Source organism: Arvicola amphibius, chromosome 4 (genome assembly GCF_903992535.2).
Source record: "Arvicola amphibius chromosome 4, mArvAmp1.2, whole genome shotgun sequence".
Classification (NCBI taxonomy): Eukaryota; Metazoa; Chordata; class Mammalia; order Rodentia; family Cricetidae; genus Arvicola; species Arvicola amphibius.
Window position 1 is genome coordinate 44,368,311 of NC_052050.1, and position 27,113 is coordinate 44,395,423.

General features: G+C 44.3%; 1 protein-coding gene across 2 annotated transcripts in view; it reads right to left on the reverse strand.

The window, feature by feature from the left end:
- Positions 1-2,719: 2,719 nt before the first annotated feature.
- The window catches only part of Blmh (bleomycin hydrolase), a 39,812-nt gene continuing 15,418 nt past the window's right edge, over positions 2,720-27,113 (reverse strand). For both annotated transcript variants that reach the window (XM_038326320.2, XM_038326321.1), the window contains 6 exons: positions 22,271-22,426; positions 21,275-21,433; positions 21,104-21,171; positions 19,471-19,588; positions 16,260-16,329; positions 2,720-3,626 (listed from right to left, as the gene is read on the reverse strand). In XM_038326320.2, the coding sequence (XP_038182248.1) occupies positions 3,475-3,626; positions 16,260-16,329; positions 19,471-19,588; positions 21,104-21,171; positions 21,275-21,433; positions 22,271-22,426 (723 nt within the window). In that variant the 3' untranslated portion in view covers positions 2,720-3,474. The remainder of the gene's footprint in view (positions 3,627-16,259; positions 16,330-19,470; positions 19,589-21,103; positions 21,172-21,274; positions 21,434-22,270; positions 22,427-27,113) is intronic.

Sequence of the window (27,113 nt, forward strand, 5' to 3'; positions counted from 1 at the left end):
TTAAAAACTTGCCGAGTCTTACAAAAGATTTGTTACTCTTTAAAAAGAATTTGGGGCTTTGTGAATCCATTTAGCCTATGTTGGTGTATCTTCCTTTGGGCTTAATCCTTTCTGATCCCTTTTGATATACACTTATATAACTAATCTAATTATAATTCATGTTAAACTTACTGTGCAGTCTCTTCTTGGGACCATGAGTTAATTTTTAAAGATAGGGACACACTTCAACTGGTCTTCTAATTTTGGTTCTTCACCTAAGTGTCCTATGCTTGGAGTGTATGCTATAAGGGTTCAATTATAGCAAAAAGAAAGTTTCACATGTGGTCTGTGAACATAGCTCCATAACAGCATTTGCTAGGGCAGGACCCAGGTTCAATCCTTGGTGCCAGAAAAAAAATAAGTCCCACTCATGCTCAAAACGTACGTTCAGCTGTGAGATGAATCCCCACACCATCCTTGTAGCAAACATACTGAATGCTGTTTCTTTTACGTACTCACCAACTTCCAGTTGTTCGATCTCTTGGTAATCATGAAGTTTCTTAAACTCCCATTATGATGTGGATTACTTGTGTTTTCATATAGATTTCAGTTTTTCATGTATTCTGAGGTGTTATTAGGAGCACAGTAATTTAAGGGCTTCATATTTTTCTGGGAATGGGTAAAGTCATGCAACGAGTCCTTGTCTACGGACGTTTCTGCTTCCATACCTTTCCAGGGCTGCTGTGTTCCCTGACTCCACGGAGGCATTCACACTGCAGCTGGGCCGATGGGCTACTCTGAATGGCCCTCCTACTGTGGCTTGTTTTGGTTTGTACACTACCTGAGAGAGCTTTTGGGAAAGGGCCTCCTATATCCCAGGTTGGATTGGACCTGGCTCTGTGGCTGAGGATGGCCTTGAATCCGGGTCCTCCTCCTCCACAGGCTTCCAGTTCACAAGGCACCGCTATGCCGGGCAATGCATTTTTATGTCTCTTATACTCAGCACATAGCTCAATTTCCTTTAAAAATGCAATTAAATATTGCTTAGAGGAACAGTGAATCCATTTATATAAACTATACCTGAGTCAGGCACACTTCTCTTTTATCTCACTGGATGGTCCTGGCTGGCCCGGAATTTACAGACCATGGCTGTCCTTGAACTCAGAGACCCTCCGGTCTCCACCTCCTGGGTGCTGAGAGTCAAGTTAAGAGCCACCACCAAACCTGGTCATGTACCCTACCTTATTTTGACATTCTACTTTTCTTGCTATTTTCCCCTCATCCTGCCTTCTTTTTAAATGTTTAGTACATGTTTATTATTGTGTGTCATGTGTAGGGTTATGTGATGTGTGTGGTTAAACACAGACATGCACATGACATTCAGAGGCCAGAGAACAACTTTCAGTTGGTCCTCTCCTTCCACCATGGGGCCTGAGGCCCGAACTCACTCATGTCAGGCTTGGCCAGCAAGCACTTCTCAGCGGGGCCATCTCAGCGGCCTGCTCTGTCTCTGTGGACTGTGTTTTCTTATTCTGTTCGCCCTTGGCTGGGAACTATCTTACGTCTATCCTAGGAATCCACAAAGTTTAGCGTCTATGTTAACACACCAATACCTAAAGTTAACACTTTTATCTTCGACCCAAATGATAAGACTTTCAAAGAGTCAACCCAGTTATCTGCCTCTCCAGCTACTTTTATGACTTTGGGGTTTTCTTTTTTTTTTTTGTGGGGGGGGTGTTTTGAGACCAGGCCTTACTGTGTAGCTGGTCTGGGCTTCTTTGCTTTGGTTTTATTTTGCGCTCTGTCAGACCCGGCCGGTCCTGGTTGTCTGCATGGCCGCTATGCTTAGCAGCCTGTGCTCTCTGTTCACTGATGCATTTTAAGGATGCACTTAAGGATCACCTCCTTCTTTTGGGAAAAACTCTATTTTTATTTTTCTTTTTTTGGGAAAAATGCCCTTTATTTCATCTCAATCTTGAAAGGCGGTTTTACTGAGCACAGAGTTCTAGCTTTTGTTTTTCTCATATCATTTTTATTTGTTTTGTTCGAAACAGGCTCTTAGTCTCAGTCCATCCTGGTCTGGAACTCATTATGTATTCTAGGCTGACCTTGAGCTCTTGGCAATCCTCCTGACTCAGCCCTTCAGTGCCAGCGCCACTACCCTCCACCTCTCCTAGCACTCTTAAATGCACTCCAGGGTTTCTGGTAAATGCAGTTAAAAGTGAGAAGGTAGTTGTCAGTTTCCTTGGCCTCAGTTTGGAGGTGACCCGAATTTTCAGATCTGTGTAGGGGAGACTATTACCCTAGACCAGGATGACTCGAATGCTGTGGACATACTGGCTACGGTCTGAGTCTTTATCGGATTTGACAAACAACATCCCCTCTAGGGCTAGGAACAATCAGGGACGAAGACACTGATGTAAATGCTACATGGAAGCGCTGCTCAGTGTTCACTGAAACAGATACAGTCTGTTTGCCTATGCTCGTTACACCTAAGGCCAGACCCATCAGAGGCCCCACCTTGAGACACTGGATCTGGGTGGGACGATGGCAGGGACACAGGCTCTCAGATCTGCAGAGGCCATGAGGATAAGGGTGGGCAGGCCCAGGATGGGTTGGATCCTGCAGGAAACCCTGAGCTCTGACCCTGGTTCTTCTCTTTGATGAACCTCCACCATTGGCTGCTCCTATTTGTAGCTAAATACACACTTCTTAGAGTTTACAGACCAAACACACTGGCTTATTCTCATTTAGCAAAGTATTTTATTCAAAAGCTTCTCAGCACCATCAAGTTATCAGAAGAAGGAGCATTGCTTCCTCTCCCCACCCAACCCCCAAGGCAGAGACACAAGTTAAACCTGTCAATGGGGCGCCCCAGTGACCACAGCTGACCCCACAAGGTTTTCTCTAAACCTATTTAACCTGACCCAAGCGAAGCTGTGTCCCACAGGAAGGAATCATGTCAGACTGATCAACCTTCCCTTCTCGGGCTATCAGAATCACATGAAGCAACCCTGCAAAAGTTGAATTAGTGACCACCATGTAGGAAGGACAGTGACCTGTGAGGCAGCATGCAGCACTGAGAGTTCGAATCCTAGCTAACCCTCCCCCAATCTACTCTAGAAACGAGGAGCGCGGGTCTGTTTGTTCTCTGCACATCTCAGCGGCTCATCTTATTCTCTTACTACAAACACAAAGACCATGACAGTTAGGACAATTACATCTGATTAAAATGCTAAGAGATCCTGAGCCATCAGAGATGAGGAGAGCAAACAGTGCTCTCCCTTTTTCTTTTCTTTTTTTTTTCTTATGAATATTTGTTTCAGCATAAAGCATCTTTCCCAAAGAGGTTCCTGGAGGAGACTGGGAACCCAAGAGTCTGCCTGTGTCCTGTGGGAACAGCCACCCATGTAACTTTGGTTTCAGTCCCTGGATCTGTCCTCGGCAGCTATATCCGATCCCATGGGAGGAGGAAAGAGCTGGAAGCAGTGCCACTCACTCAGCCAAAGCCCCCATGGGGTCCCATGCCGGCAGGACAATGGGCTCCTGCTCTAAGACAGCCAGCACCTCTTCTGGGACATGCTTCCTGTCCACCACCACCTCGTAGACGTACTCGGAAAACCACTCATCAGTCATGCACAGGTAACCTGGAAGGAGAGAAGGGTACCTATGAGCTCAGAAGGCAGGCAGAGAGCAGGGAACCTCCTGCAGAAAGGTCTTTTACCAAAGTATTTTCTAGCTTTAACCTGCAATCGCATGTAAATCCCAGTCTTACTAGCAATTCCATGAAGCAGACAGGATAGACATGGCTGTACTTTTACCAACAACGAAACGGGGACTCAGAGGAACTGACGTCCAGTACTAGGGAAGTTTGGTCCAGAGAGGACCAATGGCTATGCAGGTCCATTCTCACCTCATGCACACTCCCAGCATCCCAGCCAGGCTGCTCCAGGCATGTAGATGGGCCACGTCACCATGCCCAGCAGCCACCCACTCATTTGCAGTTGACAGTGAGTGATCATACAGCCCTTGCTTTTCTGAAAGGGAACATGTAGTGCCAAAACACCGAGACATGTGTATCGCACATTCCTCAGCATGGCCCTTCCATGGGGAGCTGCACAGAGGTACCCATACTAGCAGCCTGCCTCTTCCCACCGGAGAGATTAGTCTGAATCTCAGCCTCTACAAGGTCACCCGAGTTCCTCTTCAGGACCACACCTCCAGCAAGCTCCTGTGGGCAATAATGTGCCTAAGCCACCAGCAGTGTGAAAAACAGTGGAAATGAGAGACGACGAAATGTGTGTTAAAACATGTTAAAAGCATGATTATGAGCTAGGAGGGGATGCACAGGCATACACAAAACATGTACCTAACAGGAGCACGGCAGGCGCATCAAAGGATTAGCAAGAAAGAGCATCCACTACTTAGAAGATGCAGCTGGCACCTGCTATAGACACTTAGCCACCTCTCTCTCTATTTCTGTAAACCTGGGTTTGTGGTATTAATTCCCACGCAGGATCAAGAGTAAGGGAGAAGACATAGATGTTTCTTCCAAGAGGGTTCTATAAAGTCGGGTATGACAGCACACTCTTATAACAGCAGCCTTTCGGAAGGGAAGGCAAGAAGATCAAGATTTCAAAGCCATCTTCTGCTACATAGGGAGCTCAAAGTCAGCATGGGCTACATGAGATCCTGTCTCAAAAACAAAGCAAAGCAAATAATACACAGAAAGAGATATAGAAACAAATGTGCACGCGCACGCACATACACACACACACAAACACACTCCCAAACCCCAAGAGGGTTCTCTAGTTAGGCGGTTTCCAAACTTCTTTGGCCTCAAGATGTTTTTACTTTTAAAATAATTTAAAGATGGCTAGAGGGAAGGCCCTGTGGTCTAGAGCACTTACTGCTCTTGCTGAAGACCTAGGTTTGATTCCCAGCAACAAGGCGGTGACCAGCACAGGTGCTCCAGTAGCAGGACATCCAGTGCATTCTTCTGGTCCCCAAGGGCCCCAGATACATATGCAGAACACACCCATGCCTGCAGGAGAAACTCTCTCACACACAAAATGAAATAAATAAACCTAAAAAAATTAGCTTATGTGTGTTATATTACTATTTATTATACTAAAAATTAAGTTTAAACAGTTCTATGGGCTGGGGAGATGGCTCAGTGGGTAAAGTGCTTCCTGTACATAAGGATTTAAGTTCAGATTACCAGCACCCACATAGAAAGCTATGCGTGATGGTAAGCTCGTAAAACCATGACCCGGGGGTATGGAGAGAGGTGGATCCCAGGGTCGTGCTGGCAGTCACAGTAAGTTCCCGGTTCAGTGAGAAACACTGCCTCAAAAAATAAGGGTGGAGATAATAGAGGAAAACGCAGCTTGCTCACATATGTATACCAGCAAGCTCACCTCGTCACCTCCCAAGAAAATGTTCTAACGAGCACTTGCCAGTTACTGTGAACTGGTCTCTAGGTTCCTTTCCCCAGCACCACGTAGGCAAGTGCACACACGAGTGATCTCAGGGGTGCTGAACCAAGCCCTGTCAAGGGTTGCTCACCTGGTGAGTTCCCTCTTGATGCTGGGCTGCTTCTCCCAACAGTGGGTAAGGAGCGAGCAGAGCGTGGCCTATGCTGCTTTTGATCTGCCCTGACACTGATTACTGTCATCTGTATCACTGCACCCAAATCCGAGCACTCCTGAGAAACTCACATTTGCCTTGTCAAAGACATGCACTGGCCAATGCCTACAATCCTAGCACCTAAGAGGCTGAAGTAGGATTACTGCAAGTTTGAGGTCAGGCTAGGCTACAGAGTGAGACATCTCAAAAGCTCCCCAGCACCATCTGAAACATTAGCCATTGTCCCCTACCACAGTGCAGCTGTGCATGTCCTAGAGCAGCTGTGGCAGTGAAGCAGGTAAAGGACAGAGCAGACTGTAAGAAAGCTCTGTGCCCTAACAATACTATCGCACACAATCAAATGAGTCTCCCAAGACTGCCCCGAGAAAATGGACAGAAAGTACATCTGCACGATCTTGTTCCAAAAGCAGATCAGATTAAGTCCTCACAAATTAAATCTCCTATCAATTGTAGCCCACCCTTTCCATGTCCCTGCAAGAGGGCCGCCTTGATTAGCTTCTCTCTGCAGGATATGAGTTCTCCGAGGCCCACGACACCCTCACAGTGTGAAAGCTGCCAAGTAATTGCACCCTAGGAAGATAACAGACGTGGCAGCTCCAATTGTTGACACCGCATGTCTCAGAGTTTTACCAAGATTAGGATCAGTGAGGCTGAAACCAGGAGGGCTGACACAGTCTGGAGCCCCAGGGTGCTGTGGTGCACTAGGCAGCAGATTGTGGGTATGGGGCTCTGAACTTCAGTTCCCAGCCCAAATAAGAACAGCAAATTAGGATCCCAAAATTAACATTTAGGAAGACAGACAATGCAATGTATAATAAAGTCAACTTCAGAGATTCAATTTCACTTAAGCATTATTATCTTATTTATATTCTTTGAGAAAATAAAATAAAATAAGCAATTCCTAAAATAGCTGGCAAAGCTTCTGAGTTTTGTATGGGGAAAGGGCAGGCAGGGTCTGGGATAAAGGTGCAGAGCCAGGTGCTGAGACTCACCCGTGAAGAGCCCACCCGAGTTTCCGATTGCCTGCCAGGGGTCTGAGAATTAAACCTTGCAGACTATATTAAAACAACAAAACATTATCGTTTATTTTTTAACTGACTAATACATACTTTCATTATTATTTTACTTCTAGTTATATGTATGTAGTAGGTGTGTAGATGCAGTGTAGACCTGGAGCCAGAAGAGGAACTTGGATGTCCTGGAGCTGGGGTTACAGGTGACTGTGGGCTGTCTGTCTGATCTCAAGTGGGTGCTGAAAACTAAACCTGGGTCCTCGGGAAAGGTGCATGTGCTCTTAACTGCTGAGCCAGCTCCAGCCCCAATATTGCCACTTACGAATTAGAAATATTTCCTAGTTTTTCTCATCTTTTTCTAAGACATACTGCACCTCACTGACAATTTGTAGTTAATTATTATTTTGCTATTAAAAAGGTATGTGTGGCGGGGGGCTGGAGAGATGGCTCAGTGGTTAAGAGCATTGGCAGCTCTTCCAGAGGTCCTGAGTTCAATTCCCTGCACCCACATAGTAGCTCACAGCCATCTGTAATGAAATCTGGTGCTCTCCTTCTGGTCTACAGGTGTACATGTAGACAAAGCATCATATACATAAGATAAATAAAACTTAAAAATTCTTAAAAACAAACAAGTGTAGGAAAAACAAAGTCATTAAGCTAGGTGAGGTAGTGCATACTTGTAATCCCAGCATAAGCAGCCAGACAGGAAGACTACACAGTTGAGGCTGGCCTGAGCAATGTAATGAGATTCGGTACATATAAATAAACAGTGAGGCATTGCCTGCTCAGTTCTGGCGAGTGTGGTCAGCTGCACTGACCTAAGGAAGGCAACTTGTGACTTGACACCCTAACTCAAGGGTGCAGCTAGGCTTCCAGAAAGGAAACTGAAGCCTGCCTGTCTCGTGTTCCAAACTGCCTAAGACAGAGTGAGAGACCTTACAGACGCTAGCCAGCCACTGCGAAGATACTGCAAAGAGCACACAGCAATCGAGAAAGTACTTAAGAAAGCCACATAAGCGGTCTGTCATCTGAGGGCTTCACACAGTCCAACACATAACAGTAACTAAACAGCATGTTATGCCATGAGGTAATCCATGTTTTCTCCCAGATATTTGAAATTTTCTATTATTTTTTGGCTCCTTTAAAAAGTTACCCAAATAATTCAAGTTTATTATAAGAAAATATTTTTAGAAACAGAAAGAAGAGAAGAGAAGGAAGAGGTAATTTTAAAACTATCTGCACCTACTAGAGGAACCTGTTAACTTTACACCGCAACTTCAGTAAGTCTCTACCTGCAGACTGATCCTAAGGGATAAACTGAAACAACTGTCATCACAGAGCGCCACGTGCTGCTCTTCCGGTTCCTCTCTTTTCATGATGTCCGAGCTCACTCGCGCTACTAAGTGTCAAGTCTCGATGAATCATCCACCCCTACCATGAAGTCTGGGCTGTTTGTTCATTTCAGGACCAATACTGTAATACTAGCAATAGTTCTGGGACCGAATCTGTACCTGCAATCTCAATCTCCACGTGTCTCTATTATTAAGACTTGTATAGACAACTGCCAACTTTCTTTTACGGTTTGTCTGAGCCATTTTTAAGTTTTCTTTTATCTGAGGCCTCTCAAGATGGCTTTTTGTGGGTAAAGGCACTGGCTGCTCAGCTCAATAACCCAAGTGTGATGCCTGGAACGCACATGGTAGGAGAGAACCAAACCCTTCACGGAGCCCTCTTCCCTCCATATTCTGCCTGTGGCATGTAGGCACACACACAGATAAATGTATGGAGAAACTGAAAGAGAAGCAGTAGAGGCGGGAGAGATGGCTTAACAGTTAAGAGCCCTTGCTGCTCTTCCGGGAGACCTGAGTTCAGTTCTCAGAACCCATGTTGGGGGGCTTACAACCATCTGTAACTAGCTCAGGGGACCTACTACCCACCTTCTAGCCTCCAAAGGCACTTGGACTATGTGCACATACACAGGGACACACACATATTTAAAAACCTCTAACAAAAAGAAAGGCAATAAATTATCTGAGCTCTGTCTTACCCCTCATAAAGGGTTAATGTTTCATAAAGAAAAAGGTAGAGGGAGGTGACCAAATAAGCACTTGTACCTATGACTGTCACTTGGACAGTGACTTAAGAAGCTGCTTCTCCTCCAGACTAGACACAGATGTCTGGCTGGGCTGAGGACACATTCACGGTCACGAACCTTCGCTGATAACAGCTGAGATATCCACAGAGCCGGATATTATGGGTGGCCTCTCTCAGACACAAAGGCTAGAGAAGGTAAGGTGGCCTGCTAAAGGCACAGGAAAAACGAGGCACGGTAAAACAGCAAACACAGTAAAGGAGGGCTGCTCGGGTATCTTTAGGTGTTTTAACTATATTCATTTGATGTGCAAACATGCCACGGTATAGGAGTCAGAGGGCAACTCGTGGGAGACGGCTTTCTCCTTCTACCACATGGACCTCAGGAGCCACTCTCACGGTGTAAGGTTTAGAAGCAAGGTCCTTTACCCAATTTCACTGGCCCCATTCATACTCCCCCGAACCCCCTTTTTCTTGTTTTGTTTTTTTTTTTATTTTTGAGATAAAGTTTCTCTGTTTAGCCTTAGCTGTCCTAGCTATCCTGGAACTCACTCTGTAGACCAGGCTGGCCGCAAACTCACAGAGATCCACCTGTCTCTGCCTCCTGAACGCTGGGATTAAAGGTGTGCGCCACCACTCCCAGTTTTCATTTGTACTTTTAAAAGCCATAACAAAATTCAAGAACCGAAAGTGCAGTCACCCCAAGGAGGTGCCCTTCCCTAAGTCCAGAGATGGCAGCTTACTGCAGGGCTTGAGTCTCTTATCCCCAGAACCCAGGCAAGCCTGAGACTATACGTGACTGGGTCAGGCCAAGGTTTTTCCTGCCCACGGGCCTGATTTCACAGGGAACTTTTCTGTTCCCCCCAAACCATCACTCCTTGTTCTAGGGTAGGACCCCTGGATGGTAGACCACACACCTCTTGTCCAAAGCATTCTCCAAATGCCAAGGACTGCTATCTGAGCTACCAACTCCCTAGCTAGCCTCTCCTCAGCCTTGGCAAGAAGCCCTACCCTTTATCAAGCTGTCTTCCTGGAGAACTCCTAAGGAGGGGCCACAGTTCACTCTTGGTTTGGCAAAGGGACACAGTGCTGGCATCCTGGTCTCCTAAAGTTCCCGAAACCATTCGTGTATCTAAGCCCAAAGCTCTTTCCTGTGCTCTGACTACTCCTTCATTACATTACTATGGCTCTCCCCCAATCTCCCAAACCCTGACACCTGGCTGCTGAGGTAGGCTTTCCACCTTCACCTTCTCAGGAACCTCAGCCCTGCTTTCCCACATCTCTGCACTGAGGGGCCATGCCCAGCCCTTCCCCTCTCCAGTCACCAGCCTCTTGGAGCAATCACCTTTACTTTTCTCGGTCTATTTGTCCTGTATCTTACAGTCTGAGGAGCACACCATGAATGCCACTTCTGTCACATCACAGCCCTCTTCAGATCCTGTTCCCACGTCCCAGGAGATTAAGTATAAACTCCTCTGAGGGTCAGGGACATTCATTCCATCATGGTCTGTGCACGGGTCTCTGCATCCTGTTGATAAATGGGAGCTGATGCCACTGCTAATGGCTTTTCCTCAGCACCGGGTTTACCCATCTTCACTGCCTTTTCTCACGAAACCAAGCTTACACTGTAACTGTGACGTGGTAGCAGTCATGCTGAGAGCTGTATTCTCAACGCTCTGAAGCCATGGCAAGTGAGACAGCCCTTTCCAAACGCGAGCGACGCTCCTGCTCCCAGTCAGTCTAGAGCACTAATGACAGCAGCCAAGGCTGTGGTGTGCTTCCTTTGCACTTCACACAACAGTTACACACCAGCCTTATAGATGAGAAAGTCACACTCAGACAGGCTCAGTACCACACAACACCATGCACAGCCAATGGACGGTGGGATACTTGGGAGGCGTCCATACAGCCTAGCTCCAGATTCTGTGCTTAACCATCCTTAAAATGGCATAAACACGTCTTAGGGCAAAGTAGAGTCTTTTATTAAAAAAAAAAAAAAAAAAGCAGAAATATACATATAACATTTTGTTAACTAGGAGAGGAATTCTCTCAGGAGCTGAGCCTGTTGACAGGTTTGAAGCCTTGAATCTGGAGTGTGTCCATGCCCACATGGCAGCTGTCTCAATTTCTGCATGTCAATAAGGACGCACCACTGACCCCGAAGCCTGTGCTCCCTCCGCTCCACTCACACGTACTAGTTTTCAGTTAACTAAGATAAGCAGTGAAAAGTCCTTCTCAAAGAACTGCATTCCCAGATGCCCCTGGCAAGAGCTGAATCGACCAATCGTGGGGAAACATGAAACCCTCTGCCTTTGAAGTAACGAACTCTCCAGATCAAGGACCTCTGCCGTAAGCTGTAAAATCACTCTCGTTACAGCCAGTTCAGCCCACATCATTTACACTATTTGAGTTTCTAGCTCTCCCCAAGTGAATCCTAAACACACCAGCAAATACCGCTTGTTCTCTGTAAGTTGTATATGACTGAGGAATCCATGAGATCCGAATCCCAGCTCTGCCCAATCCCGTGCAACATGTACACATCAATCTCTCAATCAGCGTCAACTGCTTCACACATAGCATTGGTGCAGCCACAAGCACACCCTGCCGTGACAGGAGCACACATGCACATTAGCAAACCCATCTTGGGTACCTATGACAGCTGACTCTGGAGTCTGGGCGACTGTCATATACAGTCTGAGCAAAGCTTTATGGGAAGAGCAGCAGCTGTGCTACCGGGAGGGCAGCGCGAAGGCCAGTGAGGCCCTCGGGGATCTTGCCCACAGCACACCAGCTTCCATGATAGAAAATCACAGGAATGGGTTTTGTGCAAAACTCTGAATATACTGCTTTCAAAATTATGTGCTATCTGGCTAGTGAGGGACACTTATTGGTCATGATGTTGGATATAATAAAGGATGTAACGTAAATTGGCAAGGAAGTTTCTTTTTGATTAATATCCACATCCTGACGTTTCTCTAACCGGAAACACAGAGTTCTTTTTTTTTGGAGGAAGTTTAGACATTTTACTAAAATTAAATCAGAAACAGGCAGATTATTTGTAAGATAAAAAATGTGGGTTAAAATCATTTTAAAAGCTCATGTACCTGAAAGATGCAAAACAATTTGAATGTGCGAAACTCATCTTGGCTCAAAATGAAAAATAAGAGATTTTTTTGTTTTGTTTTTCAAGACAGGGTTTGTTGTGTAGTCTTGGCTGTTCTAGAACTAGCTCTATAGACCAGGCTGGCCTTGAACTTGTAGACATCCACCTACCTCTGTCTCCTGAGTGCTGGGATTAAAGGTGTGGAACACCACTGCCTGGCTGGCTAAGACGCAATTTTTAAAAGATAAAGATTTTCATCCAATGAAGAAAACTTGCAGTATTGGAAATATCCCCTCTCAAAAGTTACATTATTCTCTTACTTTCTCATGTAATCTTAGCACTTAGAGCGCTAAGACAGGAGGACCGCTGAGAGTTCAAAGCCAGCCTGGGTTACATTGTAGGATGTTGACTCAAATCAGACAGATGGATGGACGGACGGTCGGATAGGCGCGCGCGCACACACACACACACACACACACACACACGTGTTAGAAAGCAGACTGAAGAGAAGCACTAAGAACTATTATATGAGGCCCTGTCTCAAAACAACAAAGAACAGAGTCTTATGTCCCTTCAGCCACTGTTTCTGGTCAGCAAAGATCAATGAGAGCTCACGACCACTATGTGGTAGGAGCACGGCAGCAGGCAGGCAAGGTGCTAGGACTGTAGCTGAGACAACCACAAGGCTGAGAGCTAACTGGGAATGCTGTGGACTTCTGAAAACTCAAAACCCGTCTCCAGGGACACATCTTCCCCAGTGAGGCCATGCCTAATTCTTCCCAAACAGTTCCACCAACTGGAGACCAAGCATTCAAATATAACTGAACCACACACTGTCTTGTGACTGGGCCAGATGCTTCTACAACATGAGTTCAGAGAAAGCATTGCTTGCACTCAGGAAGCCGCTCTGCAGTCAGGGTGAGTCTGATCTGGCTCTGTCACACATCACTGTGGCTGCAGTCATTCTGGCCTAAAGACTACACTCTCTCAGAAAAGTTTCTGACTAAGGATGAGTGGAGGCAAGGGCTATTTCCTTTATCATTTTTTTTGGGGGAGGGGGGCTGATACTAGGTCTCATACAACACAGGATGACCTTGAACTCCTAATCTTCCCACCTCCACCTCCCAAGTACTGGGTTACAGTGTAGGCCACTATCCTCAGCATTATTTCCTTGAACTTATACTTCTAAACAGCTTCTAAAATATTTTATCAGATCACCTTTTTAAAATAAGAAATAAGGTAGCAAATCCCACAGCCTCTTTCTTCATATCACTATGAGACCCATTTCTGATACTATCCATAAACGAGGATCAAGCGAGGCAGGATTTCACTCAGGGCAGGAAACAGTTGTGGGATGCCTGCTCTACACACACTCCATTTCTAGTGCAGCAGACTGCCAGTACTCACACCCACCCGCATGAAGCAGCCCAGCCAGATATCCAACTTACCCTGGGCAGAAAATGCCAGGACCATGATCAAGGGAGAAGACTGAGGCCGAGCCAGGGTAGAGAGCGGGGACAGCCTGCCTAAGTATCTTTGCCTGTTTACCTCCAGCTTACAGGATCAAAGCCACTTTTCAGAAATATGGATCTTAACAGACAGAAATCTCAAAGAGAACAATAACAAACTGTTAACAATGTCTACAGAAACAAGACCCCAGGGGCCCACTTCACACAAATTCCAAGGTCTGCCTCCATGGGCCAGCCATGGATGACAGACGAAGGACCTTGCTGAGGTAAACATACATTGTCACCAGAGTAACACATTAGGTGCTCTCCAAAGGCCAGGCCAAGTGTGCCAATAAAATTAGATCATAGTTTCCTTTCTTCCTGTTAAGTTAGAAAGGACATTACCAAGAAACACATAAAAGTTATTTATTTTGGCTTTGAATGAACTATTCCTTGCCCATCCCCAATTCATTCTCTTATCTTTGTGGCTCTACAATCTCAGGCATTTTAGCTATTTGAGAATAACCACCAAAACAGTATTCAGCTTTCTTGAGACAGATTCCAGAGAGTGTGAGCATCAAGACCCTGCACTGCACAGGGAAAGGGTCCAACCAAAGAGGAAGCCAGCACAGCGGCTAGAATCCTCTTTGGAGCAAGTATTTAGTTTTCAAGCAGTACCACACAAAACACAGAGCATTCTCCTAGCTTTATGATTGTCTGGCCTTCTTATATCTGAAACCCAGTGACGTCACAGAATGAAACTGCCAAAGAAGCAAGCTGTATGTAACCTTAGTCCTTTTCTTGGACAAAGATGAGACAGGAACCAGAGAGGTTCACCTGAAGCAAGAGAAAAGTAACTTGAACCCAGTATTTTAGATTTGCTACAAGTTACCCAATCCTTTAAAATGTAAGCATCCCTTTCTTTTTTAAAAAAATTAAAACGGGAAAAGCATGAACACAGTAAGTTTTCTGCATCTGGGGAAACTGCAGCGGGTCAACACTGGAGGACAATGGATGAATCTCACTCTGGGAAACCAGCTTTGTGCATTTCCCTGCATGTAACGTAAGTGCTCATTTGTTGCCGGACATCTGTACACTGTATGAACATGAACTGCTGTGATTGGTGTAATAAAAAGCTGAAAGACCAATAGCTAGGCAGGAGGCAGAGGCGTGATTTCTGGGGAGAAAAATTAAGAGGAGGAGGAATCTAGGCATGTGGGAGGCATGTGGGAAAAACAGGAGGTGCAAGATGGAAGAGAGGTAATGCCACTTGATAGAACACAGATAAATATAAATGGGTTGATTTAAGTTATAAGAGCTAGTGGGATAAGCCAAGTTTTTGTAATTAATACGATGTCTCCATGTAGTTATTTGGGAGCTGGCTGGCAGTGTAGAGAAAGACATGCTGCATTCATTTCTTAGCCATCACTGACTCACGGATTTAACAGAGATGTTGTAACTCTTTTTGTTAGCTTTGTTAAGGCTTAAAGTCTCTACTCCCAGATACCAATTGCATTTGTACTAAAATGAAATTTATTTAGTAAGAAAGCACACTTTTTAAAGTACAGAATGCAATTCTTAAGAGTGGAATTGGCAAAAGGAACGTTTCTGTAGGGAACTTCTAGGATTCTCTTAAGTATGAAGCTTAAAGTTACCACTTAAAACACTTTTTATACTGCAATTCCAGACCCTGGTAGAAATCAGAATAAGTTACAGTGGCAAGGCTAAACAAAATAATGTAGGTATATACAAGTTGTAGGAAAATTTTAAATAAGGATAACTAAAAGAAAATTAAGATAGCTAACTGACACTGATTAGTAGTTGGGATTGTTCTTGGAAACCTTGAGATTTTTTTTTGTTGTTTGTTTTGATATATAAAAGCTCTTTAGGGGCTGGAGAGATGGCTCAGTGGTTAAGAGCACTGCCTGCTCTTCCAGAGCACCCAAGATCAATTCCTCGTATCCACATGGCAGCTCGTAACTGTCTATAATTCCAGTTCTGAGGACCTGACACCCATGGCCAAACACCAATGCACATAAAATAAAAATAAATAAATTTAAAAACCCGCTTTTTAAAGGCTGTTTATGCTTGAAATTTTAGACCTTCAAGCTGCATTGTGGTCTGGGGATACAGCTCAGTGGTCAAATGCCTGCTTAACAGGCTTAGGGCCCTAGCTAGTCAATCCTCAGTATGGACAGAGTGGGGGACGATGAAGAGGGAGAAAGAGAGGGGGAAGTCAGGTATAGTAGCACAGCCCTGTTACCTCAGATGAAGGATTGAAAGTTCAGTCAGCTTGGGCAATTTAGTGAAGCCCTCTTTCAAAACAGAATTCCCAAAGTGGGCTGGGGAATACAGTTCAGTAGTAGAGTGCTCACCTATGCATAAGGCCCTACCTAGGACAGTCCCCAGTATCATTTTAAAAAAAAAAAGGAAAAAGCAGTAGCTACAGTCACATGTGATAGGACCATATACATGTGTGGGCTGGTGTTTTGTGGTCACCTCTTTCTCAGCATCTGTCTTCCTTATTTTTGGAGAAAACATGAACCACACAGCCTACTAGACTAGTTCCAAGAATGAAAAGAGTGCTTGTGGAAGCCAGAGATGCAAGATAGACACTTAGGACCAAATGAAGCACACATCTCGCCCAACAGGGATCAAACAGCTGGAAGGAGGGACGTTTGATCTCAGCCTTTCTTGCTGGGGCCCCATCTCTAACATGATGGTGCAGGGACAAGCAGTATGAAATGTCACACACCAAGGACACTGCAAAGCACTCACCACTTTCATTCAATCAAGATGCTCTGTTACAGTCTCAGTGAACTTGGGAGTTTAGGTACACACAAGAAACCGGTTTTTCCTGTAGAAGAGCTGAGCCAGAGGGATCAGTACTGACAAATCCCCTACACTGGAACACTTCTCTACCCAGAGGCAGAGCACAGCAGGCCCAGGGTCACTGACTCAGTGGTTGAACCTTACCTTTGTGGCCGTGGTCTTCACCCCATGAATTCTCTACTCTCCATTTCACAAATACACCATCCTGATCATCCTGCCAGAAAGTGAACAACAGTGTAGTCTGAAATGACAGTCTGTTAGCTGGTGTCACATCATTTAACTCATTACAAGCTGCTTAGGGAACTGTATGAGCAGGGCCATACTACCAAGACACTCCAAGATTAGGGGAATTTTAATCTCTCAGGAGTAAAAAATACAGTAAAAAAGGAAATACTACCACCTTTTTTATTTCAGAGCTCTATGTTTTATTTATGTGTGTGTGCACACGTGAGCATACACATATGTTGGTGCAGTTGAAGGCTAGAGGGTGTGAGACCCTCCGGAGCTGGAGTTACAGGCAGTTAGTTTCTGAGACCCCTGCCCTTGGGTCCTGGGACACAAAATCTTGTCCTCTAAAGAGCAATAAGTTCTCTTAACCACTGAGCCATCCCCTTCCCCCATATTTCCTCCTTTATGTTCTAGTCTATACAGAAAGAAAAGCACCTAGGGCTGGCTGGAGGGCTCAGTGGGTGAAGTACTTGATATGCAAGTCTGACTACCTTAGTTGGGTCTCTGGAACCCAGCAAAGGTGGATGGAGAGAGCCAACTCCTCAAAGCACAAAGCTGTCCCCAGGGACTCCTGATTTCACTCAAATTCTTTGAAAAGGCATCCCACTGCTTTAATTTTAGGAAATTCTAAGACATGGTCAAAGCTTTTATAAAGCAAAACAAAAATATCAAGATTCCCAGTTTTCTATTTAGGGAAACTAAGTAATGATATCCTCCAAGTATGTTCTTTTACTGATTCAGTTACATAAATACTGAATTTAATATAAGAGATTGAATGGCAAAGCAAAAATAAAGAGAGCAATTTCATAAACAAAGCCCAGCCAGTTCAACTGTTCTCCCTCTTTTGTCTTCATTAATAAAGTTCGTTTTTCATCTTCTTAAAGAGGCAGTGATACTCACCATGATAACCCCCATTCACAGTCTTTACTGTGAGACAGAGAGGTACGAGAGGGATGAGAGGCAAGCTCCATTTGGGAAAAAGGTTTTCCTCTGTGTCTACCCAGGACATTGCTGCTGTCAGAAGAGCTCCCATCTCTGACCCTTGTGTCATGTTCCAGTGACTTCACGTGCCAGCTCCCACCTGCATATCACTGCCTGATGAGTGTCATCCACGTGGGATTCAGTTTCTTCTGGCTTTTGCCCACCCAAACATTTGCTATCTGCTCTTAGCAAACGTTTCTTAGATCTCAGATTTAGCCAACAAATAAACCCACGGACATCCAACACCTGTACTAACAACACCAAACTATCCGTGCTGGGTCCGGCTCATTAGGTGTTGGCTTTTGTTCTCTACCCTGCCCACTGCAATGCCTCTTCTCTTCCTCTGAAACATCACTGTTACCATCACATCTGTTCACCTGTCAGTCTAAGTCTGATGATGTTTGCTGTGGATTCCTGTGCAACCTAGATCAAGCTGTCCTCAAGATCATATACAAATTGAGAATGACACATGGCCCTGCTTCATAGAGAGTCCAAGAAATCACCAACACAGCAGGACCTTTTAGGAATTATCACTAGTGTGCATTTACCTCAGTATGACTATTAAAATACACTTCAAACTAGTTTTAGTGGCCAAAAACTTGTAGTGGTAGGAAAAAAAAATTTTCTTTCTTTTCTTTGAGATAAAGTCTCACACTATAGCCAGGCTGGCCTCAAACTCATGGCAATCCTCCTGTCTCTATCTCTTGAATGTTAGAATTATAGGAATGAACTACAATGCTTGGCAAATGTTTTCCTTCTTAAAAACAAAACAAAAACCATGCGTAAGAATGTGTTGCTGCATGCTGCATGAATGGCTTTCCCAGTCTACAAAGGCAACAGCGACTGTACTCCACACATCTGTGCATATCTTGGTGTGGGAACCTCTCTACCTACAGCTGAGAAGATGCAGTGATGGAGGAAACAGCTGCCTGGCTGTAAGACCTCCCCTTCTAGCGATTTAGGAAAAGTACCCGAGGACCAGAAATGAGCGCTGGCTGCCTACTTAGTTAGTTCAGGGTGCTTTATACACCACAATGGGCTTGAACTCATATAAAACATCTAAGAGTCTTATTACTTAAAGGCCAAACCCTAGGTTTTGGTTTTGGATTCTTCTGTTTTGAGCAGAGTCTTGAGATACAGACCAAACAGGTATCTAGCACTCAGCCTTCCCGCCTTAGGCTCCCCAGGGCTGGGACGGCGGGAGTGCACCTCTACAGCCAGCCAAGACCTGGGTCTTAATGAGAGAGCACAGGATTCTGCAGCACTGTGAGCTCAAAGAATATCCTCTAATGAAGCAGCTGGAAGGGACGGGAGGAAAGCACACAGTGGAAACTCCATCCCACTCTCAGTTCTTCCCAGAGAGCACACAAAACGATTCAGACAAATGCCTCAGAAAATATCAGGACTTCTAGGAGGATAGTTAAGAAAATCTGGCATAACAATATGCCAGATATTTCTAAATGCTTTAGTGATCATAAATTTGGCAGGCAGCATAGCAAAACCAACTACAGAACACTTCCTAAGACAATGTAGGTAAGGGAGTGAGCCCAAGTGCCTTTCTGGCTACGGTGCGGGACAGAACACGCTTTCTTGTGAGGGCAAAGAGCCAACGCAGCTCAAGCCTTCTCTCTTCCATGCTTCCTGACCACTCGACAGCCTGGAATGGAGCTTATTTGTGAAAGGGTCCAAGAAACAGCAGCACTGCCATTGACAGAGAGCCCAAAGCACTCACATCCCAATTCCTACAGCTATGTATAAATCCAGTGATGGGCACAGAGGCCACAGTTACCGTGGACCACAGCAGCTTGTGAATCGGAATGACCATGGCAAAGAAGATGAGCAAGGCCATCAAGATTTCAGTTTCTGACATCTTTTCCTCGGTTCCTTTCCTAACCTTCCAAACCACGGAAAAGAAGTTACTGCTTTGCTTCTTGCTGATCCAGACTTTCATTCTCCCAGTATATTTCTGTTTTAATTACCACTGAGCAAGTAGCCAAACACCGAGTGACACAGGAACATCTTAGTTGGAAGCTAACACTCAACAGAAATCAAATCCAGAATGCCCATGGCTCTGCTGGACTGACAGTCTGAGAAGCTGGATCCACCTGTGCATCAGTGGGCCCATCAGTGGCATGCCGGGGCCTACCTTCTCTGAGACAGCAGTGAAGGTCATAGCGTGGGTCATGAGTGACTCCCCGAAAGCCAACCTCTCGGCTTTATTCATGTTCTTCAAGGAGACACCGAAGACTAACTCATGGTCGTAGCTGTAAAGAGAATGACAGAGTAAAGTAAGGAGAGTGTAGCCAGCCTGACCACGGGAGGACAGAGCCGGGCAGCTCCAAAGGAGCGGCTGTGAGAGCACCGGCACACACAGAGCCAGGACCAGTGGGCGCCCACTCCTTTCATGCCACTGCAGCATACAGGGCAAGCTCAATCTGTCCTGTCATTTTGGAAAGAAAACTTTTTTCTTTGTTTGTTTGATTGATTTTGTTTGAGATAGGGTCTCTCTACATAGCTCTGACTGTCCTGGTACTCACTCTGTAGACGAAGCTGCCCTCTAATTCAGAGATCCACCTGCCCACCTGCCTCTGCCTCCCAAGTGCTGGGATTAAAGCTGTGCACCACCATATAAGGCCAAAAAAAAAAAAAAACAAAAAAAAAACAAAAAACAAAACAAAAAAAAACCCACCTCTATTTTAAGAAATTAAAAAGCTTTTGAAATAACTTCTTTATTATGAAAATGATCTCTTTCAAGTTGGGTAGATCCTCCCAGCTACTGAATCAAACCACTGACTGTGGAATTAATTAATTTAGAGGCAGGGTCTTATATAGCTCAGGCTGGCTTTGGACTCATCTTGATCCTTCCTGCCTCCACTCTCCAAGTGCTGGGGTTACAGCCCCGTGCAACTACACTGCTCTGAATGTGAAATTTAAATATATAAATGCTAAAACAATGGAGACTAATTTCAAATATAAAACCAAAAGGTTTAACCATTAGAAGTTCCTTTCCTTTTGTTAAACATCAGGATATTACTCCTACTAGTAACAATTACTTATGGATAAATCTAAAAAGATGTATTTTATTTTATTATTTTTGTAGAGATTGCATGTATGTGTCTGCAGACGTCGATGGAGGTCAGAAGAGAACATCAGATCCCCTGGAGCTGGAGTCACAGGTGGTTATGAGCTATCTGACATTACCTGGGAACTGAACTCAGGTCCTCTGCAAGAGCGGCAAGTGCTCTTAAAACCATGCTCAGCCATCTCTCCAGTTCCTAAAATGATGTATTTTAAAACCTAGGAATCTTGTCTGGTTCAGCTTGGAAATGAACCTTCAATGTCAGCAAAGATGAAGGAGAATGATTTAAGATAAATATATAAATTAGCCCAATTGTCCTAAAGGAAAATACATAAGGCATCAAAGTAAGGGAAGCACTGAAAGAAAGATCAACAGAAGAGCTCCAGAAAGCCTCTTATTACACCGCAATGTGCCGAGCAGCTTTCCTGCTGGCCCACTGCATGTTCAGTGTCTCTCCCACATAAGCCAGCATCTTAGGAACTCCAGTGAGTTCTGCTAGTGTGATCTTGGTTTCCTGGGTTATAGCAGTTACATTTGTGTGGCCTCCGCTAGGAGCCACAACTTCACAGATGCAGAGAAAGACCCACCCTCAGGCCAACCTCAATGTCTTGATGAACCTCAGCAGAGGATTTTGAACACGAGCGTATTCCAACAGCAACAACCCACAGAGAACTTTCTATTTTGAATTCCGTGCACTCACACATTCATGTCACTGAGGCCCAGCTTGCCATTGAAGTGTTTTCCAACATCACAGCCAAACCACACAGCCTAGAAATAGAAGAAAGTCAACATAAACCAAAGCAATGAAAAGGAAAGCAGCAGCTATGTTAACACCCACGTGGGAGACACAGAAACGTAAGGCAGTACTAACCTCTCCATCTTTGATGGAGGCAGCAACCATCTTTTTCAAGAAGTCAATGGGCTGGTTGTTATACAGCGTTTTTCTCCCTCCAACCATATTGCTCAAGTAGTCTACTGTGTACAGTTTATTGTACTTGTGCTGGGGCCGTGGGTCATTCACAAAACAAATCTTTTGAGATCAAGAACATGTGTATTAGAACACAAGACCAAAGATGTCAAGCAAGACACAATCCTCACTGCTAGGTTGCTATGGTTACAACAAGCTCATCACCTCTAACTACAAGAAGAAACACTATGGTCACAAGGTAAAAGTAACAAATAAGCAAAACCGGGTCAAACACATATAAAGAAGGGTACTACGTATTCTAATTAGCACAAAGAGCACACTTGAAAGCTGTCTCTACCTGTCTTCCCTACTGGTAAAAACTGCCCCCAAATTAATTCTGTCATACTGCATATAACGCATGAGGCACCACTCGTGGAACATTGCCACACACCCTTCCTCAAAGTACAAGAGAGGCTCCATGTGCAGCAATGCAATTTCTTGAAGAGGGTCAAAAAGCCCATTGAGGGAAGGGGCCCTGGTCATCTTGCTAGGCAGATGCAGAAGAAGGAAGAACAACACTGGATGCCTCCTTTAACAAGAAAGCTCCCAGCAAGACCAGGAGATTGGGGTTCTCTGAGCCTATTCATACTATCCAATATACCACCACCTATGTACCTGAGATTGATCTGGACCTAACTTATAGGGAAGAAGGGTGGGATGTGGGAATAAGCTGACTCTTGGCCTAGAGTCAGGAGTCCTCTGAAGAGACACACTGGGGGAAAGTGACCCTGCTGTGCCTACTTCTGTCAGGTGCAGATAAACTTCAGAGAATGAAAACAAAAAGTTTCTAGCATCCAGTTTGATGGATGTGCACATTAACCTGGGACTCTTATGTTCTCCATGTAAACAACAGACCTTGACCATTTACACAGTCAGCGGCTGCCGACACCAGTCTCTAACCTTATCTTCCATATTGAAGAGTGGCTTCACGTGTTCCTGGTAAAACTGCAAGGGGGTTATGGGGCCAATCTTGTGGTAGTTTTTGTCTTTGTCTCGATACTCCCAGGTGAAGGTCTCTGGTGGGTTACCCAAGCAGATGCACACCACTCGGAAGATCTGGAAGAGATGGGTGATTAAGGGCTTCATTTCCACAAGATTGAAAAGTGCTCAGGAATTAACAGCTATGTTTCAAACCCAGAAACTGCAAAAGAAATCTACTGCTGCTCCAAGATTCAAAAATTATCACAAGTCAACATCTAAGTTCTCAAGCACTCTGAACAGCAAAACTCTGAAATGTGAATATATTAATATTCTTAGCCAAGTGCTGCTAATTTCCTTAGCTAAGAAACTTGTCCACACCAGGCATGGTGGTACTTCAACAATTAGTAGAGCAATTAGCTTTAATGCCAGCACTTGGAAGGCAGAAGCAGGTGGATCTCTGTGGGTGGAAGGCCAGCCTGGTCTACATAGTGAGTTCTAGGACAGCCAGAGCAAATAGTGAGACCCTGTCTCAAAAGGAAAGAAAGGTAAATGCTCTAACACTAAACAATACTACCAATCCCCAAATAATGTATTTTTAAAATACTTGTTTATACTTTTAATCATGTGTATTTGTGTGACTGTGTAGGGAGGCACGGGTACTGGAGAAGACCAGGGATATTGGATCCCTGTGAAATTGGTGATATAGGAACTTATAAACTGCCCCATATGGATACTGGGAATCAAACTCAGGTCCTCTGCAAGAGCTCTTAACCAGTCCCAAATGATGTATTTTCTTTTTTTTTTTTAACTTTTTAAAAAAATCTATTTATTTATTATGTATACAGTATTCTCGGTATTCTGTCTGCAAGTATGCCTGCAGGGCAAAAGAGGATACCAGATCTCATTACAGATGGTTGTGAGCTACCATCTGGTTGCTGGGAATTGAACTCAGGACCTTTGGAAGGGCAGGCAGTGCTCTAAACCACTGAGCCATCTCTCCAGCCCATGATCTATTTTCTTAAAGTTATAAAAAGACCTTTGTGTTAGCGTTAATAAAATTGTAAAATATGCTTGTATTATTTTTACTTTATACAAAAAAAGGAATAAATGCTTTGTACAAGGCCAGAATATACAAAATACTTCCTTTTCTTTTTTTTTTTTTTTAACTTTGAGAATACTATTGCGGTTGTTTGGGTAAGAATGGCCCCCATAGGCTCATACATTTGAACACTTACTCCCAGGGAGTGGCACTATTTGAAAGCATTAGAAGGATTTAGATGTGTGGCCTTGTCGGAGGAAGTGTGTCACTAGGAATGGACTTTCCAAGGTTTCAAAAGCCCATTCCAAGCCCCAAATCTCTTCCTCTCCCACTCTCCCCGTCTATGGATGAAAATGTATTTCTCAGCTACTGTTCCATGTCTACCTGCATGCTGCCTTGCTTGCCATGATGATAATGAACTAAACCCCTGAAATCATAAGCAAGCTCCCAACTTCCTTGGGCGTGGCAACTTCACAGAAATGGAACAGTGATGAAGACAGCTATTCTGGGTTCAGTGGCACACATCGTTAATCCCAGCACTTGGAAGGCAAGTAGTGGATCTCTGTGAGTTCAAGGCAAGTTCCAGACCAGCCAAAACCACAAAGTGAAACCCTCTCTGTCTCTCTCTGTCTCTGTCTCTCTCTCTCTCTCTCACACACACACACACACACACACACTCACAACATAACAATCTGCCCCTTATCTCTCTACCCTACTGTCACTACCCTCTGTTCCAGGCTCATCTCGAACTCAGCTTCACTCCTTGAGCCACAAATGTGTCTGCTCCGTTACACCCAAGAGAAGTGAGTCTTCTGCCTACTAAGTGTGTGTTGTGCTAGTGTCTATACACACTTACTAGGTTAACTGTTAACACTCTCAAGGTAATCTCCTTCCCTCCTTTTTAAAAAATATTTATTTATTTATTTATTTATTTATTAATTATGTATACAATATTCTGTGTGTATGCCTGCAGGCCAGAAGAGGGCACCAGACCCCATTACAGATGGTTGTGAGCCACCATGTGATGGAGGAGAGTCATCTGTCTATGTGTTACTTTCTTTGGTTAATAAAGAAACTGTCTTGGCCCTTTAATAGGACAGAAAATTAGGTAGGCGGAGTAGACAGAACAGAATTCTGGGAGAAAGAAGGAGACGCTTCAGGCAGTCGGCATGCTTCTCCTCTCCAAGACAGACGCAGGTTAAGATCTCTCCTGGTAAGCGACCACCTCGTGGTGCTACACAGATTACTAAATATGGGTTAAAACGAGATGTGAGAATTAGCCAATAAGAGGCTGAAACTAATGGGCCAGGCAGTGTTTAAAAGAATAGTTTCCCTGTAATTATTTTGGGTAAAGCTAGCTGGGTGGCGGGACACAGCCCGCCATTCCATATATAACCATGTGGTTGCTGGGAATTGAACTCAGGACCTTTGGAAGAGCAGACAATGCTCTTAACCTCTGAGTCATCTCTCCAGCCCCTCCTTCCCTCCTTTTTTTCAGATGAGACTGTGACTCAAATAAATGAAGTAACCTACTTAAAATTCTAGAGCCGGTGACTGTAGATCAGGATCTGAGCTGAAGTCATGTGCTATTAAAGGAAAGCATTCTCCTTAACTTTAAAAGGGGACCATCTACTGAAGGCCTACTGTGTTGTGCTATAATCTACACACTGTAGCGCTCAATCCTCTCAACTAAGATGGCAGCTGTTACTGTCACTTGAGAGATAAAGTCCATAGCCTCAGGAAGTAAGCAGTGTGCTGAAGTCCCAGAGCAAGTAAATGGCAGATCAGAACTGAGTTTAGACTAAACTTTCCAAAATACTGTAAATTCACCTCATGGCTTTCTGGGTTTCATATAACTTTTCTCCTGTAACACAGTACAAGGTTTTTAAGAATAAGGGCCAGCAAACTGTCCTCTGACCTGCACACCTGTGTCATGGGATATTTGTGCCTACATGTTCATATATGTGGCAAATGCACACACCTGCTCGCTCTCTCTCTCTGCTAAAGAAGAGAGGAATGACCTGGCTAATACCAGCACACCTGGCTCATTTTCCACATCACCTCAGGGTAAATAATTTTAGAAGTACTTTCTTTGAGTCACTTCCCTGTTGAAAATTCAATAAAAGTTGCCTATTACTTCCCACAACAAATCCAAATTCCATGACCTAATTTCTTTTTCTTATGTTTTGTTCATATGTTCAGGAAGTATACATGCACTACTCTTAAATGTACAGCTCAATTCACTGTTTTTCACATACATGGAGGTAACCACTGTCTAGAACAGAACACATTAAAAAGGGTCCCTGGTTCTTTTTTAGTAAATAGCTCACGTACTTCGCCGAGGTGACTATCATTTGACTCCTGCACTCTTGTCGACATGCCTGTGGGCTTCGCTCACGCTCCCGTGCACATAAGCAGTGTGCTCCTAACTGCTGTGACTCCACCGTCTACAGAAGAGGCTCCGCTTGCCTTTCACCCTGCTCTGCTATGTTTTTCAGGAGAATTGTCCTTTGGGAGGACTTTCTGTGTGCTTTATGAGCTTACACGGCTAGAACATCAACCACTGTCTTCTAATACTACATTTTCAAGCTGGTTTCTGCATAGCAGAGGCAGAGCAGTTACAAGCAACTGGAATTGAGTTGTCCCAGCCATGGACTATGATTTTTGCTTGGGATTCACATAGACCATACAGAGTCTTGGATTTGCTATAGAAGGCAACTTTAGGACTCTGTCGCCATGAGAACACTACCACTGATAACTAAGGTAGAGACCATGATTTGTATGTTCAACTGTTAACCGCTAACATATATGTATATATACCTATCGTGAAATTGTTCTGGTCCACTCCAAATTATCCAAAGGTAGTGAATCTACCAAGCTCTGGCCATATAAAACAGAATGAAAGTTTAACACAACTTTCTAGTTTCGCTTTCCTCTCTAAGGTGCACTGTACCTTATCGTATATTCTGTTTCCCTACCTGAATATCCGAAGCAAAAAGCATTAAATTACTACCTCTTCCCCAAAGCTGCACCTGAGGTAATACTCACAAATACACAATACACAAACACACACACACACACACACACACACACACACGCACATGCACACATGAAAGCATCAGAAGAAATTGGTACTGACCAAATGGCTCAGCAGGTAAAGACACTGGCTGAATAAGCCTGAGGAGTTGAGCTCTGTTTTCAGAACCCATGTAAAGGTGGAAGGGATCAACCGCACAGAGCTGTCCCCTCTGGTCTCCTTATGTACACCACGGCACATGCACACCCACAAACACGCCATACACAGAAGTAGTAATAAAATAATATAGTTTTTTAAACTTTTTAAAAATAAATCTGCATTTACATTATCAAACTGAATTTTCTAGTAAACCTCTTTGCAAGACGATAGTTGCTCACCCCTTATTAATCTAAAGATTTTAATCAAATATACTTGATAATGGCTGAGAGCTCTTCCTTTTAGATTCTAGAAAACTTCTTCAACTTAAGACACATAGTTTTGCAAGCCAGGAAAAGCACACACTTTAATCCCAGCACTGAGAGGCAGAAGCAGGATATTTCTGAGAATTTGAGGCAGGCCTGGTTTACACCGTGAATCCTAGGACAGTCAGAGCTACACAGTGAGAACCTGTTTCAAAAAACAAACAAACAAAAACACATGAAGTTTTACTACTTAGTCATTACTTTGGGTAATTTATAGCCAATCTATACCAATGTGCAGGGGACATCTGGCCCCAGTCAAGTACCGATAAATAATTTTAAGGATTC